Source organism: Lissotriton vulgaris, chromosome 7, assembly GCF_964263255.1.
Source record: "Lissotriton vulgaris chromosome 7, aLisVul1.2, whole genome shotgun sequence".
In the NCBI taxonomy this organism is placed as follows: domain Eukaryota; kingdom Metazoa; phylum Chordata; class Amphibia; order Caudata; family Salamandridae; genus Lissotriton; species Lissotriton vulgaris.
Genome location: NC_141695.1, coordinates 1,768,162,671 through 1,768,178,958, shown reverse-complemented (window position 1 = coordinate 1,768,178,958; position 16,288 = coordinate 1,768,162,671). Strand labels below are relative to the sequence as shown.

The window sequence follows — 16,288 nt, the reverse complement described above, 5'->3', positions numbered from 1 at the left end:
CCATTGTGCCTTGAAAGTGTTGAACTTATAAGGTTTAATTTACTTTCCACAATACTGCTATACTTTAAATAAGTGGCTCACATGTGGAGCTGCATCTCCGGTCAGTTTTCTTTCTTTGGTTATGACTCCAGCAAACCTTCATCTGCAGAGGAAAATCTTGAATGTATTCATGCAGCTCAGTTGATAGGTGCATGGATTTAGGTGGTTTACCTTGTCCAATAACCACACACTGGTCACGCTGGGTGTCCGACTGACTATTCTTCTTTGACAACATCTTGTGTCCAAGCTGAGGACTGGCTGTTTTCGCTCCCGTACCGTGGCAAAGCTCCATGATTCGCAGAAGGAGAAGTGCAAGTCAAAGGTTGGCAGCAAATTGTAATTCGTACAGCTGCTGAGTTGGGAAGTATGGATCAAAACCATAAAGCATACAGCAAATTTGTTGTGTCCCATCTGAGTTATGTATGGTTATAAAATAGCATCGCCGTTGCATAGGAATGACGTAAACGAACATGCTCCCTCCTATTCCCTCCGCCCCCTCTCAACCCCCCCCCCCTCTGGTTAAATTGTTAACTGGCAATGTCATAGCCCAGTGATCGTATCATGGGAAATGAAACCGGAAGTTGAGTTGCATCTAATACCACAGAATATGCTTTTGCACGTGATATGAATAGCACAAGTGATGTGAATAGCAGTAGTTTCTTCTCTGCTGTGTCAGGTTGTGCTATTCGGGGGTACGTAAATAAGCCATTTCACAGTGTGTGCTTTGAACAGAGCATGTAAAGGATAATGCAACCCGGTTACTTATATGATGACGGAGAGAGGTTGTGTCATAACAACCAGATGTGCCAACTGGGGGACCAGGTTCCAGACCATTGGCTCAACATCCTTTGATTCCGGACGGTCACTTAATCTCGCGTTGCCTAAAGATCTCAAGCTGGGAGCAGTGCCGAACACGGCTGGGAGCTGCGTGATTGGGACAACCAGGAAGAACCCTGAACGCAGAGGGGTTGGAGCACGGAGTGACAAAAGGGGAAGCACCAAAAACAAAAGAAACATGAGCGCCGAAGAGCAAAGCTCCGTCCCTGCAGGGTCCCATCCACCAGGCACTGCCTTCTCCTGTTGGACAACCAAAAGGAACACTTAGCAAAGTCTCCAAGAGAGGGGACAAGCCACACTAAGGAGGGACAATTTCAGTAATAGACCAATAAAAAGCAAGCATTTCAGAATACCACAGAAAACAACCAATGGCAATCAATGGGCGTGCCAAAAGCCCACAGAAGAGATACAGCATGTCTTGCAGACAGTGCATGCGCTGTCTAGGCTCAACCTAAAAATGACTGGCTTCCCTCAGGTTTTTTATTCCAAAACAGAGCTGTAAGCAGTGAATGGCATGCTGCACAAACAGAGGCTACCCCACCAGCCGTAGACCATGTAAACTTCCTGCCAATCTACTTCTATCCTTACCTCCACCTTCAATAATCTCACAACCAATCAATCAATCACCAATCACTGCTTTTGTAAAGTGCATAGCTTCCCAAATAGTTTCTCAGCGCTAAGACTAAAGGAATGATTGCAGAAGTCTCAGAAATATGTGAAACTCCAGAAAGGGGGTGCAAGTATGAATATTTTTGGGAAGACCATTCCATAACGTAGGGCCAAGTACAGAGAAGGACTCACCACCCTACTGTGGAAGTTTATAGCAAGGTACGGTGGACAAGAGCCGGTGCCCGGAACAAATATGCTTGGAGGAGTAGAGATGCACCAGTGCCCTGCGATAGGGAGGAACACTCCCACACAGGGCCTTGAGCATAAAGCATTAGGTTTAAGGATGAATACGCTTCTCAGCGGTCAGCCACTGAGGATGAGTAGCAACAGAAGAGTGCCCCGGCATAAGCCAAAGCAGACGAGCTGCTGCATTTTGTACGACTTGAAATCCCTTTGAGGATTATAGATGCATAGGAGCAGGCGCAGTGTGAATCAGGGCTGCAAAGCGGAGGACAGAAGCTTCTTTTTGGACTCCGTGATCTTCTCTAGATTGTCATGAATAGCTCAAAGCACATTAACACTCCACCTGAAGATTTTGACAAAAGACCTGATATGATACATCTCAATAGTGCAAATAGATTTCGGACACCAAGATAGCTGTAAAAAATCTGGTTTGCCACCTCTCACAATGGATGGTGCAAGCAGATTTCAAACCTGTCAAAAAATAACCTTAAAAGAACTGGAGGATCCTCATCAGGCACACCAACTGCTCCAGTCATGCCCACTCTTCCCTTCATACAGAAGCTAGAGTGTGGAACTGGTGTAAATATCCACCTGATGAAACGATCTCCAACAGGCCTTCTCCATTCACCCTGGGCAATGAAAAAGCTTAATCGAAAATGTGATCAATCCCACAAAGACATTTACCAAAAGAGCCTCCTAAAGAAGTTAACTTAACAGCATCCCAACATTGTCAGTTATCATGCTTTCACCAAAGCCAGCGATGGAAGCATGTGCCTTGCCATGGAGTATGGGGGAGGAAAATCTCTTTGGGGCCTATTGCGACCTTTCAGCGGAGTGGTGGCATGGCAGTGCACCTACCCACCAGATTTGACTAACATGTAGTCTGACAGGCAGGCGGCTTGGTGGTCCTCTTGTAAAGGTGGTGGTACCTTAAAAAAGGCCCCACAATGGGACCCCACTACAAGGTTCAGGCACTGCATGGACTCAAAAGTACATGCCGTGCAGTAACTTATGTGTATTCACACAGGGGGGCACATGTCATATCCCACTCCAACTCAAGGGAACGGCGGGTCAAAACCCGCCTTTGCGACCAGCTCGGACATGTTTCCCAACGACCGATTACAAATGCTGAAAAGCGTTTGAACTGTCTGACTCGGTTCCAAAAGGCGTTTGGAGTAACCACGTTGTTCGGAGTCGAATCGTAGGGGTCTACAAATGGGGGTCAAGCCGAGCAATTGGGATGTCAGATTCGGACAGCATTTCCGATTTGGTTATGCCGACATGGATCGACTGTCAAAATCTGACTTTGGGGTTCCATAAAAGGCCCCCTTTCACTTGGGCCCTCTGAATTGGGCTCTTGGGGGTACCAATGGGTTTCCCCCTTCCCATGCATGCACCGTGTGGCAGGCAGGATAGGGTGCCCGTCACAAGGTGTAAAGTTTTCCCCAACCATCACTTTTGTCAATGGGAGACGGTGGGGCTGATTCATAGAACTAATATGAGACAAAATCCTAAACGTACTACTTTTGGTATTCACAGAAGACATTTAGTAATAGTAAAGTTAGTATTTTGTCTTAAGTTAGGATTGAGTCTCAAGTTAGAATTTTGTCTCAAGATAGGATTTTGTCGTTAGGATTTTGTTTTAAGTTAAACTTAAGTTAAATTTAAGTTAAACTTAAGTTTGTCTTAAGTTTTGGTCTACTAAATGTCTTCTGGGAATACCAAAAGTAGTACATTTAGGATTTTGTCTCAGATTAGTGCTGTGAATCGGCCCCAGTGTTCTCATTTGGAGCACAGGCTCCCATTGAAGTCAATTCAAGTCCGACTGAACGATTTCTGGAAGTATCGTAATCGTTCGGTAGGACTTGCAGAACCTAATTCAGTCGGAAACTATTCTGAAACCGATTCGGTTGGAAGAGCTTCCAGATTACATTATAATCAGCCCCTTAGTATAAATAGCACTTAATAACTGACAATAATGAATGAATAATTAATAATTAATTTGACCAAGATAATTATTTTGTTGAATTAAGATGTAGAGACATGTTACTATCTACAGATAATTGCTGTTTTGGTATGCATGGTTAACACAGTACATGCAACCTGAGATCTCACTAGTATCGGAGAACTTAACGCTTTCTCTTTAAGGACATTACCAACCTGTCATATTGGCCTACTAAAACATTATAAGTTATCTTTACAAAAGTGTACCACCAGCAAAAGGACCGAGGGCCAGATTTATGACGGCTGGTGCATCCCTGCAAATCAGCGCCAGATAAGATGCGTCATGCAAGTTTACCCTTGCTCCACCAAAGATGCGGCGCATTATGGCGTAAGGATAAACAGATGTGGGACGCATCTCCCGTTGGAAGGTTGGCGCATTGCTGGAGTCGTGTCCCAAGCGCGAGGCAACTCCAGCAATGCTTGTGGCCTGCCCATACACAACGTGGTGCGTCACACCTATTACAAAGAACATTTAGATGGGGAAACTTTTAAAAGGAGGATTCAAAGCTATACAGTCTTGATCAAGATGTGCAAGAACAGCCGACACGGAACTCCAGTCTGTGACACAGGTCGAAGTCTATTTTGGGACAAATAGGAAAAACACTGTCAAGTGTCATATCGTATTGGTGTTCTGCTACATATGAAGAATCAGGATCGGCCGCTGTTACGGAAAATAATTTTTTTAGAAAGCCTTGAGGAAGTCACTGGATGTGACGAAACACATGTAGGCTGTTCTCACGCATCTTGATCAAGACTGTATAGCTTTGAATACTCCTTTTTAAAAGTTTCCCCATCTACATGTTCTTTGCAATAAGGGCCCTTACAGTATTTACTGAAATTGTGATGTTTCAAGATATTTGTTCACATTAAAAGGAATGTCTTTTGCATAAACTTATGTCTGTTGTTTGCCTGTGACATATCGGTGATACAATTTTGTGAAGTCAATATAAAACAGTCATACATGAGGAAGGAATATTACGTTTAGAGTGCTGGGGTATTATCATGCTATACTGTATCACACAGTGATTGTTGGCAGTACCTGTGTAGTTAGGTACCTAATGTAGTAGGGTAAAATGTTTACCCTTAGAGGCACCACAACCAATTGTTGCATTGCTGAGAGTGACTAGGGAAGTTGAATACATGTATCATTGATCAGTCTGATTATTTATATTATTTTCTGAGGTGTGATCTGACATACACTACTACCGCTTATGTATTGTAACCACTGCAGTGAAACAAGATGCTGCAGCTACCAGGGTCAGCAATGCTCTATTTCACACCCTTTGTGTCTCTTCTGTGCTCTGATTGCAGAGGTGGTGTCCAGCCCCACAGTGAGAGTCAGTACCCATTACCCGGTGGAGGATGTGGACTCTGCAGTGCTCACCTGTGAGACCTCCATACCAGTGGACACAATCCTCTGGTCCTTCGACCATCGCCCACTGGCAGGTGATGTCAGGATGCAGCTGTCTGCAGATAACCGGACCCTGACCCTTTCCAGTGTGTACAGGGCTGACTCTGGCCTCTATCAGTGTGAGGCCAGGAACCCTGTGGGTGCCGGTGTGAGCGCCCCTCAGACTCTCACTGTTGCCTGTAAGTCAGATCTGAGTGCCCTTTTTTTTCTTGTTCTTTTCTCTGTCTGTCAGCTGTCCTTCTCAGTTTATGTATATTGACAGCTTACATAGCTTTATAGTGCCAGGATACCCAGCAGGTAAATGTTTGCTCTTTAACAAATGTGTTACTGTGGAGTGGTGTGGCTCACTGGTTAGAGGCGTCAGACCCAGAAGCAGAGGTCGGCCTGGGACCATGGTTCGATTCCGGACGCGGCAGGATCTTGGGCCATGGTCAGCGGACTCGATAATTCTCGCCTCGGTGCCTACTCCAACCATGGGTCCCACTCAGCAACTCTGGGCAATAGCTTGCTTAATCTCTACTAACGGCCCCATCAGCGCCGGGGATGCTTGTCTTCACCTTGGAGATTCCCAGGAGGGACCATCTCACAGGGAAAGCCAGGATGGGTTCCCCAGCGGTATATAGCACTGGGACGCCCCTTTGCTGGGGCAGCTGTGCGCTTTACAAGTGTACGACATTTAATATTTACTTACTTATTTAGTAGCTCCTGCCTGTCTGTGTTCATCTCAGCTGGCTTCCCTCTCTGAATGAATTAATTAATCTTTATTGTTCAATTAATTAAAATTGTTACAATATTCTATCAATGAACAAAATCTTGTTTTATAACAGTTGGGCCAGAGAAGGCGGAGCTCGAGCCCTCTGGGTGTCGAATCATCCAGGCGGGGGCTGCACTCACCTTGACCTGCTCTGCGGAGTCCGCCCCCGCTGCGGAGTACCAATGGCTGCTGAATAAAACGGACCTAAATCACAGCGATGGTCGATTAATCGTCCCCAAGGTATCGGCCTCTGGAGACGGTGGGAGGTACACCTGTGTGATGCACAACCAGCTCACTGGCCGGTCCGTGAACGCCTCTGTGTCCATCGCTGTGCTGGGTGAGTTGGAAACAGAACTTGTCTTTCTCCAGTGCACCTTAACCCCCAGGACACCTTGGAGCAGAGTCACAGGTGTTTACTCAGTGATGCTCATTTCATCATAATGGATGTCTATTCACCAGAGAGCCAGGGGGAGCGGACGTGATATAAACGACATCACAGGAAGTCACTTCATATGATCCTTGCCTAACTGTCACCCTCACCTGAGCTGTCTCTTTATTTTCTTTCTCTCATCTGTCTTCCTCATCTGTTGCTGTCTCTTTATTAACTCTCTCTCTTATGACTTTCTCACCTGCTCTGCCCCCTTTTCACCTCTCTTTCACCTATATCTACCTTCACCTACTCTCTTGTCTCTGTCTTTTTCACCTGTCTACTGTCTCAACATATCTCCATATCTCTCACCCCTCACTCTCTCTGCTGTTTAAAAAACCTGTTTCTGTCTCTCCCTAAATGCTATAACCACTCTATCTCTTTCATTCATCTGTCACTTTATCATCACGCTCTCAACTATCTCCATTCTTTCACCTTTCACTTTCTCACCTGTCCACCTCCCCACCTCTCACGGGTGTCTGTTGAATCTGTCTCTTTATTGCATCTGTCTCTCACACCTGTCGATCCTTTTCTCTGAGGTGTTCTTTCTCATCATTGCCTCTATCATCTCTCTCAACTGTCTCCCCACCCTCTGCCTCACCTGTCTCTCCGTCTGTCTTTCTGCTGTTTATTGCTTGCCTTATCTACTCACATCAAATGAGCTACCTTAGGTCTAGTCATCGGTAAGCCCAACTCCATTCACCTTGAATCTATTGTCCTGTGTGACTGGTGACCACCACTGCATCACCTTCCCATCTCAGATTCTGGGAGAGCTAACAGAGTCCAGCCTAAGTACCCCAGGCACTGGAAAAGATGTCTGCGAAACATCAACTTGCATGATCTGACTGTTCTCTGTGATAACACCCCGACCCCTCCATTGGATATGTCCGACGTTCTTGACCTTATGGACCTCTATAACAGTTCCAAGAAGAGTGTTCTAGACACAATGGCACCACTGCAGCTAAAAAGATTGTCCTACAAAGTCTGAAAGCCTTGGTACAACCATAGTATGTAAATACTGAAAGACAGAATCTGAGACAAGCGGACAGAGTGTGGAGGTTCTCTCCCTCCCTTGAACGGTAAACAGCCCTTACAACAAATCCTTCACTCCGCGTGCAATTACAACACGGTTGTTATAACAACCACGTTGTAACAACACATACCATTACCCTGTAATTATTAGCAACGACTTCCGGAGGGGGGAGAAGGTGTTGGACTTAAAATCCAACACCTTCCCTACTGTTGCACAGACTGGAGTTTGAATAGTAAATTATACTATTCCAACATCCAGCCCCCCTCTCCCCAAGTCGTGTTATGACATGTGGGGTAATGGTATGCGTTGTTACTACTCAGTCGCTGCAAAAACCGCGTTGTAATTGCATGCGGAGTGAAGGCATGCATTATACGGGGGTATATTTCCCTTGAACATCTCAACCTGCTGAGATATGTAAGAAATATCTATAACAAACGCATAAGATGCTCTAAAGCCACCTTCTTCAGAAACCAAATAGAGCATGCAAAAAAAATGTCCAAAAAAGCTTTTCCGAGCTCATCAAGCTTCAATCAAACAGTGAACCAAACCTTTCCACACTGGGCTAGGTCCACAGCTCAACTGCAATGAATTTGCTGACTTCTTCTCTGATAAGACTACTAAGATTGAAGCTGAACTATGTTCTGCCTTGGAGCACTTTCAATAGCCCCTCCTAACTCTTCCTTTCTATTGCGTCGGATGACATCCTGCTCGTTCAGCTCTGCCCCCCTCCCCCGCCCAAAAACAACGCCTCTTGTAGCATTTTGAAAACTTTGGATGAAAATACTATACACAATACTCTAGCTACTCTGAAACCATCTGACCATTTCAACGACCCTTTGCCATCGAACTTCTTCTCTGAGATCAGAGCCTTCTTACTCCCACTCTGGAAAAAGATTGTCAATACTTCACGTCTGCAAGGTGCTAATCCAGACTGCCTAAAATCCAGGCAAGTTACCCCTATTCTAAAGAAACCATTCACAGATCCCTCTGGCCTTCACAACTCTGCCCAATTTCTAACATTCCCACATTGGCAAAGCGCCTGGACAAATGTGTGCATGTCCAGCTTTGTGACCACATTGAACAATTCCGACTCCTGGACCAATTTCAATCCGGTTTCCGCCAGGGTCATAGCACAGATACTTCTCTCGCTCTATTGTAGATGATCCACTAAGATTGCTAGATCAAAACGAATCTTGCCTACTGATCCTCCTCGACCTCTCATCAGCTTTTGATACTTTTAAACACGGCAACCCAATTGACCTCTTGGAACACTGGATGGGGTTGTCTGGACCTGTACTAAACTGGTTCTCCTCATTGCGCCACAATAGAACCCAAAACTTCAAGGTGAACCCTGTCTCATCCTTCACTGGTCACCCAGGGGGTTCCACAGGGATCCGCGCTCTCATCCATTCTCTTCAACCTGTTCATGGAGCCGTTAAAAGATATCCTGAAATCATCCAGCATGTGTTTTGTTTTGGGGAAAGAACACTGGTACTTGAGCCTGGTTAGCAGGCTTCAGTCCAATGTCAGTGTCAGAAAATAAGCATCTGGTAGTTCAAATGGGGGTAGAAAGTGGGAGGACATCTGCAAAGAAGTCCCGTTTTCTACAGAGAAGAGATGAAAGTGCCAAACCTCTGTCGATATGGCGTTCTCCTGCTCTCTCACTGTCACGAAATGCAGCACAGTACCGGGTTCTTACCCACTTCCAGCACACTTTACAACCAATTATCCTGCCTGAAAATCCCTCTGGAATATGTATTGTATCATGTCTCTACACTCAAGGCTTGTGTGATTCCTCCCCATGATGTCAGCCCGATGCTTCCTCACATCTCTAACAATAGTTAGCTTCTTCGGACCATTTATAATGAAACCATCCCGTTTCTTATCACTTGCTCACTAATGTGGTTGTTAGAATGTGTTCTCTAGAAGTTATTCTTTCTCTTCCTTCAAATTCCAAAATGAACTATTTTCCCTGTGGGTGCCTGTTAGAAATGGGGGTCTCTAGCTGGCAATGGTTTTCACCTTTGTCCAAGTAGGGACCCTTCATTCTAGTCAGGATAAGGGGGATACACTACTGAAATAACCCCTGCTCACCCTCTTGGTTGCTTGGCACAAGCAGTCAGGCTTATTTCAGAGGTAGTGAGTAAAGCATTTGCACAACACCACACCAGTTTAGAAAACTATCCAATATTTTTATATATTTCAATACAAGACCAAACGATAAAAGTCCAAATACAGTGCTTAAAAAGATATACTTTGCAGAAAAGTCTCAAAAACCCAGTTCTTACGAGTCTGTAGCTCCGCCTGGGGCTACCACGATACTGAAAACAACAGATCCCAACAGTTCTGTCTGACTGCGTCAGTTGGGGGTGTCGGCAGACTAGTACACAATATCTTTTTAAGTGTGGCCGACACATTGGTGCGAGCCTGCCGTGGCAACCATTGCGACTGTGATGTGAAGTGAAGCATGGGAAACATGCGGTGCCCTCAAGGTGTGGTGCAGGCAGTGGCTTGGTGATGGTCGTCCATTAGTGTTGATGAGACCAGGGCTATGATTCAGAGTGAAGCGGTGCTCGTTGCGCCGCTGGCAGGTCATGGTGCAAGCAACAGGGCCGGTTAGCGGGAGCTGGCGTCGGTTGGCCCAAACTACTTTGGAGACGAGGCGGTGTGTCAGAAAATTTGTAAGTGGTGCACCCACCCATGATGCGGTCATGGTTGTTGAAGCCAGCATTCAGCATCAGTGAGATCAGTATTGTGAAGTGAAGCAAGGCGGTGCAGGGTGCCGTACCCACAGGTCACGGTGCAAGCCGTGGCTTGGCGGCAGTGGTTGTCGTCGTTGGTGAGACCCGGATTGCGGTGTGAGATGCAGATGGTGCCCTCTGTGGTGCTTTCAGGGCAGAGTCAGCGACAGAGTTGGTTGCTTTCCCCCCTCTGTGGCAGCTGAAACCACGGTTCCAGAGGCGGTACCCAGAGGTCAGTGAAGTCTTTGCGGTCTCTGAGTCTTCAGAACAAGAGACAAGCTCTACTTCAAGCCTTTGGAAATAATCAGCACAAAGAAAGACATTTCAGTCCACTCCTTTCACTGCCCAAGGCAGAAGCAGCAACTGCAGGCCAGCCTAACAAAGTAACAGCACAGCAGAGGTGCAGCACTCTTCCAAGCAGTTCTTCCAGCTCTTCTTCTTGGCAGGTTACTTGATTCCAAGGAGTTCTTTGAAGTATTTTATCTCTCTGAGACTTCCAACAGGAGACAAGCTCTACCTCAAGCCCTTGGATGAAAACCCTAACCACAGGAGGATAAAAGTACAACCCAGTTCTTTCCTTGCCTAAGACAGAATCAGCAAACAGACGGCCAACATAGCAGAGCACGTAGCAAAGTGGCAGTTCCTCCTGACAGCTTTTCCAGCCTTTCTTCCTGACAGGCTCCTTATTTCAGCAGTAGCATGAGCGGTCAGAACCTCTGACTGCAAGTCGGTCGGTCCCCAAACCGAGTCGGTGTTGGGCGGAGGCTTTCCACCCAACATCGTAATGAGCCCATTTGTATCTGGCTTTTTCTCTGGATCTTATTTCTCAGAAAATGTCCCGATAGTTCTCTCCAGAGGTTGGCTACTGTCTCTAAAGCAGGAGAAGGCATGTCCGGACTGTGGAAGCTGATTGATCCAAGGACACCAAGGGAAAAATTGGAAGTTTCAGTTGTTTATTCGAGATGGATGTGATAAGAACAATTCAATACCACTGTTTGATATGTATTGATCCTGTATGTGTAATTTCCTGTGAGTAGACAGGTCACAGTAACCATTTTCATAAATTGAATTCTGGATCCATTGTGTGGTTCAGCATGGGTAAATGCTCTGAGCTCATAAGATTCCTCATTTGCTCCACTGAGATCCCTTTATCTCCTTGCCTGCTCAAGTGAGTTATTTTTATTTCCTCTCCTTGTTACTCACTTGCTCTATAAATCTGGGCATGTTCTAAATTTAAAGGTAAATTCATTCTCTCTGGCGGCGTATTCTTATCAACGTCTTGGGTATCTTTCATATCTCTGACTGTTTAAACTGATTATGTCCTAACATATCTAATGGATATATTTTAATGTTAGGAATCACACTTTGTTAGTGACTGGGCGATGCAACCCTAGGTTTTTGTTCCTTTCAGGGACACTGCAATAGTTTTCCCTATCACACTCTTTCACTCAAATAGTCCTGAAAAAAGATGGAGCGCATATAATCTTCTACACTCCTATCTTAAGATTCATCATCGGCATATGATACAACAAAATAATATACTTTGTACTACACTGCATGGATTTTTTCTAGTTTGGTTCATAATAAGCCCTTAATAGATAGGCTTTAAACCATCATAAGGTGAATCATCAAAAAATAAATAAATAAGGAACCTCTTCAAGCTCAACTGAAGGATCTCAGATAAACACTGTCAATGCTACAATCATGGTTTTGGGAATGAAATAAACATACAACATTTCAGATGAATATAAATTACAAAGTGCCCTTATTTCATTGTACATCTTTCCATTTTTTGCAATAGGAGATGGATGGCAAGTAGTTTAATTTGGAACTTGAACACTTGATGAAAAAAACAGGATCCCAAGTAGTTGGAAATTGGGAAATATATCGAAACTGAAAAGCAGATAAGTGATACATCTCTATTGAGAAGATATGGAAATTAAGCCTTTCAAGGATATCACTAGGAAGATATTTTGAGCTCTATTCATAAAGCCGTTTTTGCTTGTAAATGAATCTTCATGACAACAGATAACAGGATTTCCAGCTGCCAGACATTGACAAATGGTGACCGTGGAGTTGTGAACACATTTACTCCTGTATATTTGGACATTATGGCTATGTGGGTTTACAGAAAAGTGAGTCCCAAGCTTAGAAATCAGGGTGATAGAGTAAAATCATAAACCCGCGGCTATGCGCAGCCACACCTTTGTGGCGAATACTTGAATTCCTTTTGGGATTCAGGCCTTTGATGCTATTTAGCAGAAATATCCAGAATTGTATCTCAATTAGATGCCATTTTAGGTTTTGCCTGCACAGCGCGTGTGCTGTGCTTGTGAAATCTCTTGTATTTAATTTATCTTAAAAGGGGGCTCTTAGCAGTTCCCTTTCCAAATTACTGTGTTCATTCGCTTTCGTGTGGACCCTTTTTTTTGTTTATTTCTCCTGGCTGCACGCATTTACAAAAAATTCTACTAAAACTCGTCACGCTGTTTAAGCCCAATTTATTGTCAAGATAAGATCTCTTCCCACAGAAAGGGCAGACAGCTCCTAACAGTATGCTGGCATGCTTGCTTTGTATTGCTTAGTTGTGTAAATCAGATGCTTTTGCCTTGGAGCATGTGTGGCGTTGCCTATTCATGCCTCAGTACCTTTCTTTGCACTTTGTAGACCTTATTGGATATTTTTTTTCAACTCAATCTATTTGGTGATTATGATCAAATTCTAAATGTTGTAATAAACATTGCGTGTTAAAAATAAAGTTAATATACAAGAAATATGCTATACGTTACTACTAACATGTAGTTACAGGTGCAGTTACCTTGCAGACAACAGGGTCATGATTTCAATTGTGCAGCAGGTGCAGTGACATCAGGACCAAAAGTAGTCAGAACTCCTCTAAACACATCATATTGCAATATTTGACTATTAAACAGGCAGTCACGATTGCAGATACCTTGCAGTTAAAAGTGACTTGATTTAAACGGTGCAGCGGGTGCAGCGGCACTGGGGCCAAAAGCTCTAGGGATCCCACTAAACTCAGATTATTGCTAAATGTTAGTTCTTAACAAGACAATCACAGGTGCATTTATTTATCAGGCAATAGGGCCATGATTTCAATAGTGATCAGGTGCAGTGGCACCAAGATCAAAAGTGCTAGGGACCCCGCTAAACACAGAATGTTGCTAAATGTTACTACTAAACAGGCAGTCGCAAGTGCAGTTGCATTGCATGCTCTAGGGTCATTATTTGAAAGGTGCAGCAGCTGCAGTGGCAACGGGCCCAAAAGTTGTCAAATTCCTCTAAACACCAAATATTGCTATTACATCAATTCATTCTAATATTTCGCTTTCATTTCGTTTTTCAAAATGTTGCTCTTACTCACCCGCACTATACCACTAGTATCAGCACAATATATTGCCTTTTTGTACATAAACAAGTCATAACACTTTAACTAACTTTCTTAAAGTATATTGCACAACTACTTAGCAAGCCACAACTTACAAAAACAGCTTATTATTAATCACATATGTGAAACCTAGTGCATGTTTTAATGAGGTCACTCATTTTCATGCATTAATGTAAGACTTCATGCTTGCTCGCATCTATGTTATTTTGTTTTGTAAATGGACTGATGTTTGGTTTTTGCATCCTACTTTTGAATCTTGATAGTTAACTTATTTTCCAATACTTCTTAAATTTTGTATCTAAACTTCTTTGTGTTCAGTTTTTTTTGTAAACCATAACCACCTGATACATTTTTATAAAGATTATTTATCATTAATTTGATGAAAATTAAATGACAACTGGTTTTAAATGTGTTTGACATGTTCTCACATGATTAAAGCTGAGGAAAAGATAATTACATCTCAAAACGACGCCTGACATTAACTAAGGCACAACTCTACTGAATAGGAGGGGTCACAAAATAACAGATTTTATTAACATTAAAGTGCTGAATCCTTGAGGCAATATCTTGACCCGAGCTTCACAGACCATCTCTGATTCCCATATCTTTACCCAGAGACTCTCCCTCCTCCGTGGATCCCGGCGTCTGGTTGGCAGGTGACTCTTGGCGTGGCTGTTGCGGTCTTCCTCTGCACATCCCTAATCTTCATCACAGCTTTCCTACTGTACAGGAGACTCAGGAATTCTAAGAAAGGTAAGTTCACTCTGTTATCATCAGGTGTACCTTTTTGGAGTCTGGGAGATCTCTCATTGTTTAATTGTAACTCTCCCCCCAACCCTCAGGGTGTTTCTGCATGGATTAGCAAATTTTGCATCACAAACAACTAAACTTTTAAATTGCTTGTTTGCAACACTTTATATTGGGAAACATCCTTTACAACGCAACTTTTACCACGCAGTGCTTTTACATCGCAACTTTTACAACGCAAACCATTACAACGCATTGCCCTGGGGGGCGTTCTAGGATAGGTAATAGATTTAATTTACTATCCAACACCTTCCCTACTATCCACGGGGACTGGAGTTGGAATAGTAAATTAAACTATTCACTATCCAGCACCCCTCAACACTATGCGTTGTAAAGGCATGCGTGGTAAAAGCATGCGTTGTGATGTCATACATCCCTTTATATTATTTGAATTCATTCCTTATAAGTCTTAAAAATAGAAACCCTTCCATTAGAATATTGCATGTTGAAATAGACAACTTTAAACAAATTAGGAGTGATTCAGTGCTGTGCTGTGCGTTGCTCACCCATTTTTCCCACAGAAACAAATCATGCCAGGGACTAGGTGGGTAAGTGCCTGACAGGACTGCTGCTGGGTGCCTAGCAATCAGGAGCCGGACACTGACTGACAGCAGGACTGCAGGATCCTGGTGAGGGTGTAGGTAAGTGCCTGATAAGGCTTTCCATCCCAAGATGCTAACCCACGCTCACAAGGCCCTCCACAACAACGGACCAGCATACCTGAACAGCCGACTCAAATTCCACGCACCCCAAAGTACCCTACGATCAGCCTAGCTTTCCTATACCGTGGTCCCCTGCACCAGAAAGGCTAGATTGGGAGGCCGCTCCTTCTCCTTCTGCATGGCCAGAGCCTGTAATGACCTTCTGCTTAACCTCAGACAGATAGCATGGCTCCCCATCTTTGCAAGAAATCTCAAAACCTAGCTCTTCAACAGACCCCCTCTTTGATAGATTGGAACCTGTGAACCCCACTCCCCACACCCCCAGTGCCTTGAGACCCTTACTGGTGAGTAGTCGCACTTAACATACACTGGTGAGTAGTCACACTTAACATACACCTGATTTGATTTGATTTGATTTGATCCCACTGCTGCACTGTTCTCTGTGTCAGCAGGGATCTCATCCTTTGCAAAGGAGCTGGTGCAGTACCTCTGCTCACCACTGTAGGCAGCAACCCAACCCGGCTTGTCTCTCAGATCCACATCACAAGGCTATGCTGTATCAGGGGCCACAACGGAGCACAGTATGGTCTGGGTCACCATGCCCTTTAGTGCTCACTTCTTTCTTCCACCCATTCAGGTGTGGACAGAGGCAGTGCTACCCTACGCCCTCACTAGTGACAGCTCCATACCTTGTGAGGCCAAGGCACGCCCCTCTCCTGCTCCACACAGATGAAACCTCTCCTCGGCAGAGTTGGAGTATTTTGTGGCACTCATGGAGTCTCCAGCAGTCCTCTGTCAGTTGGAAATTACAGGACACACCCTCTGTTGCATGGAAACAACAGTGGTCCCATGCTTACGTAATACAACACACCAAATAAATATAGACGAAATCGCTTCTATATTTTCAGAAGGGCATGTCCAGCCGGACAGAGGTCTTTCAGGTTTACTTAATAAACAAAATTCTTCAAAAAATAGACGTAGGAATACCTTCCACAATGCCCCTATGTGGTACACAAGCCTGTGCCCAACACTAACGGGGTGATCACAGTTGAAGAAAATAGGAAAGGTTCAAGGCAAAACAAACGTTTTTCTGTTTCCATATAAATTGTACAGAAAATATCAAGCTGCACCATTACATAAAATCAACCAATCAGATTTGTATCGGGTGCATAAGCAAGTCGACGGCGTTTCGGTTCCATCAAGAAATCATAGGAACCATCATCAGGACAGTTAAATACTTTGCCTTTACATTAAACCTCAATTTTGCCTATAAGAAGAAATAAAAGTATACTTTAGAAACAAGGTACATAAAAGA

The 16,288-nt window shown here is 44.2% G+C and overlaps 1 protein-coding gene across 1 annotated transcript in view; it reads left to right on the top strand.

Annotated features, from left to right (window-relative positions):
* LOC147706628 (cell adhesion molecule CEACAM6-like) overlaps window positions 1-16,288 on the top strand; it is an 83,140-nt gene that overhangs the window by 57,252 nt on the left and 9,600 nt on the right. Inside the window, exons 4-5 of the mRNA XM_086929640.1 lie at window positions 5,044-5,322; window positions 5,971-6,234. Of these exons, the coding sequence (XP_086785766.1) occupies window positions 5,044-5,322; window positions 5,971-6,234 (543 nt within the window). The remainder of the gene's footprint in view (window positions 1-5,043; window positions 5,323-5,970; window positions 6,235-16,288) is intronic.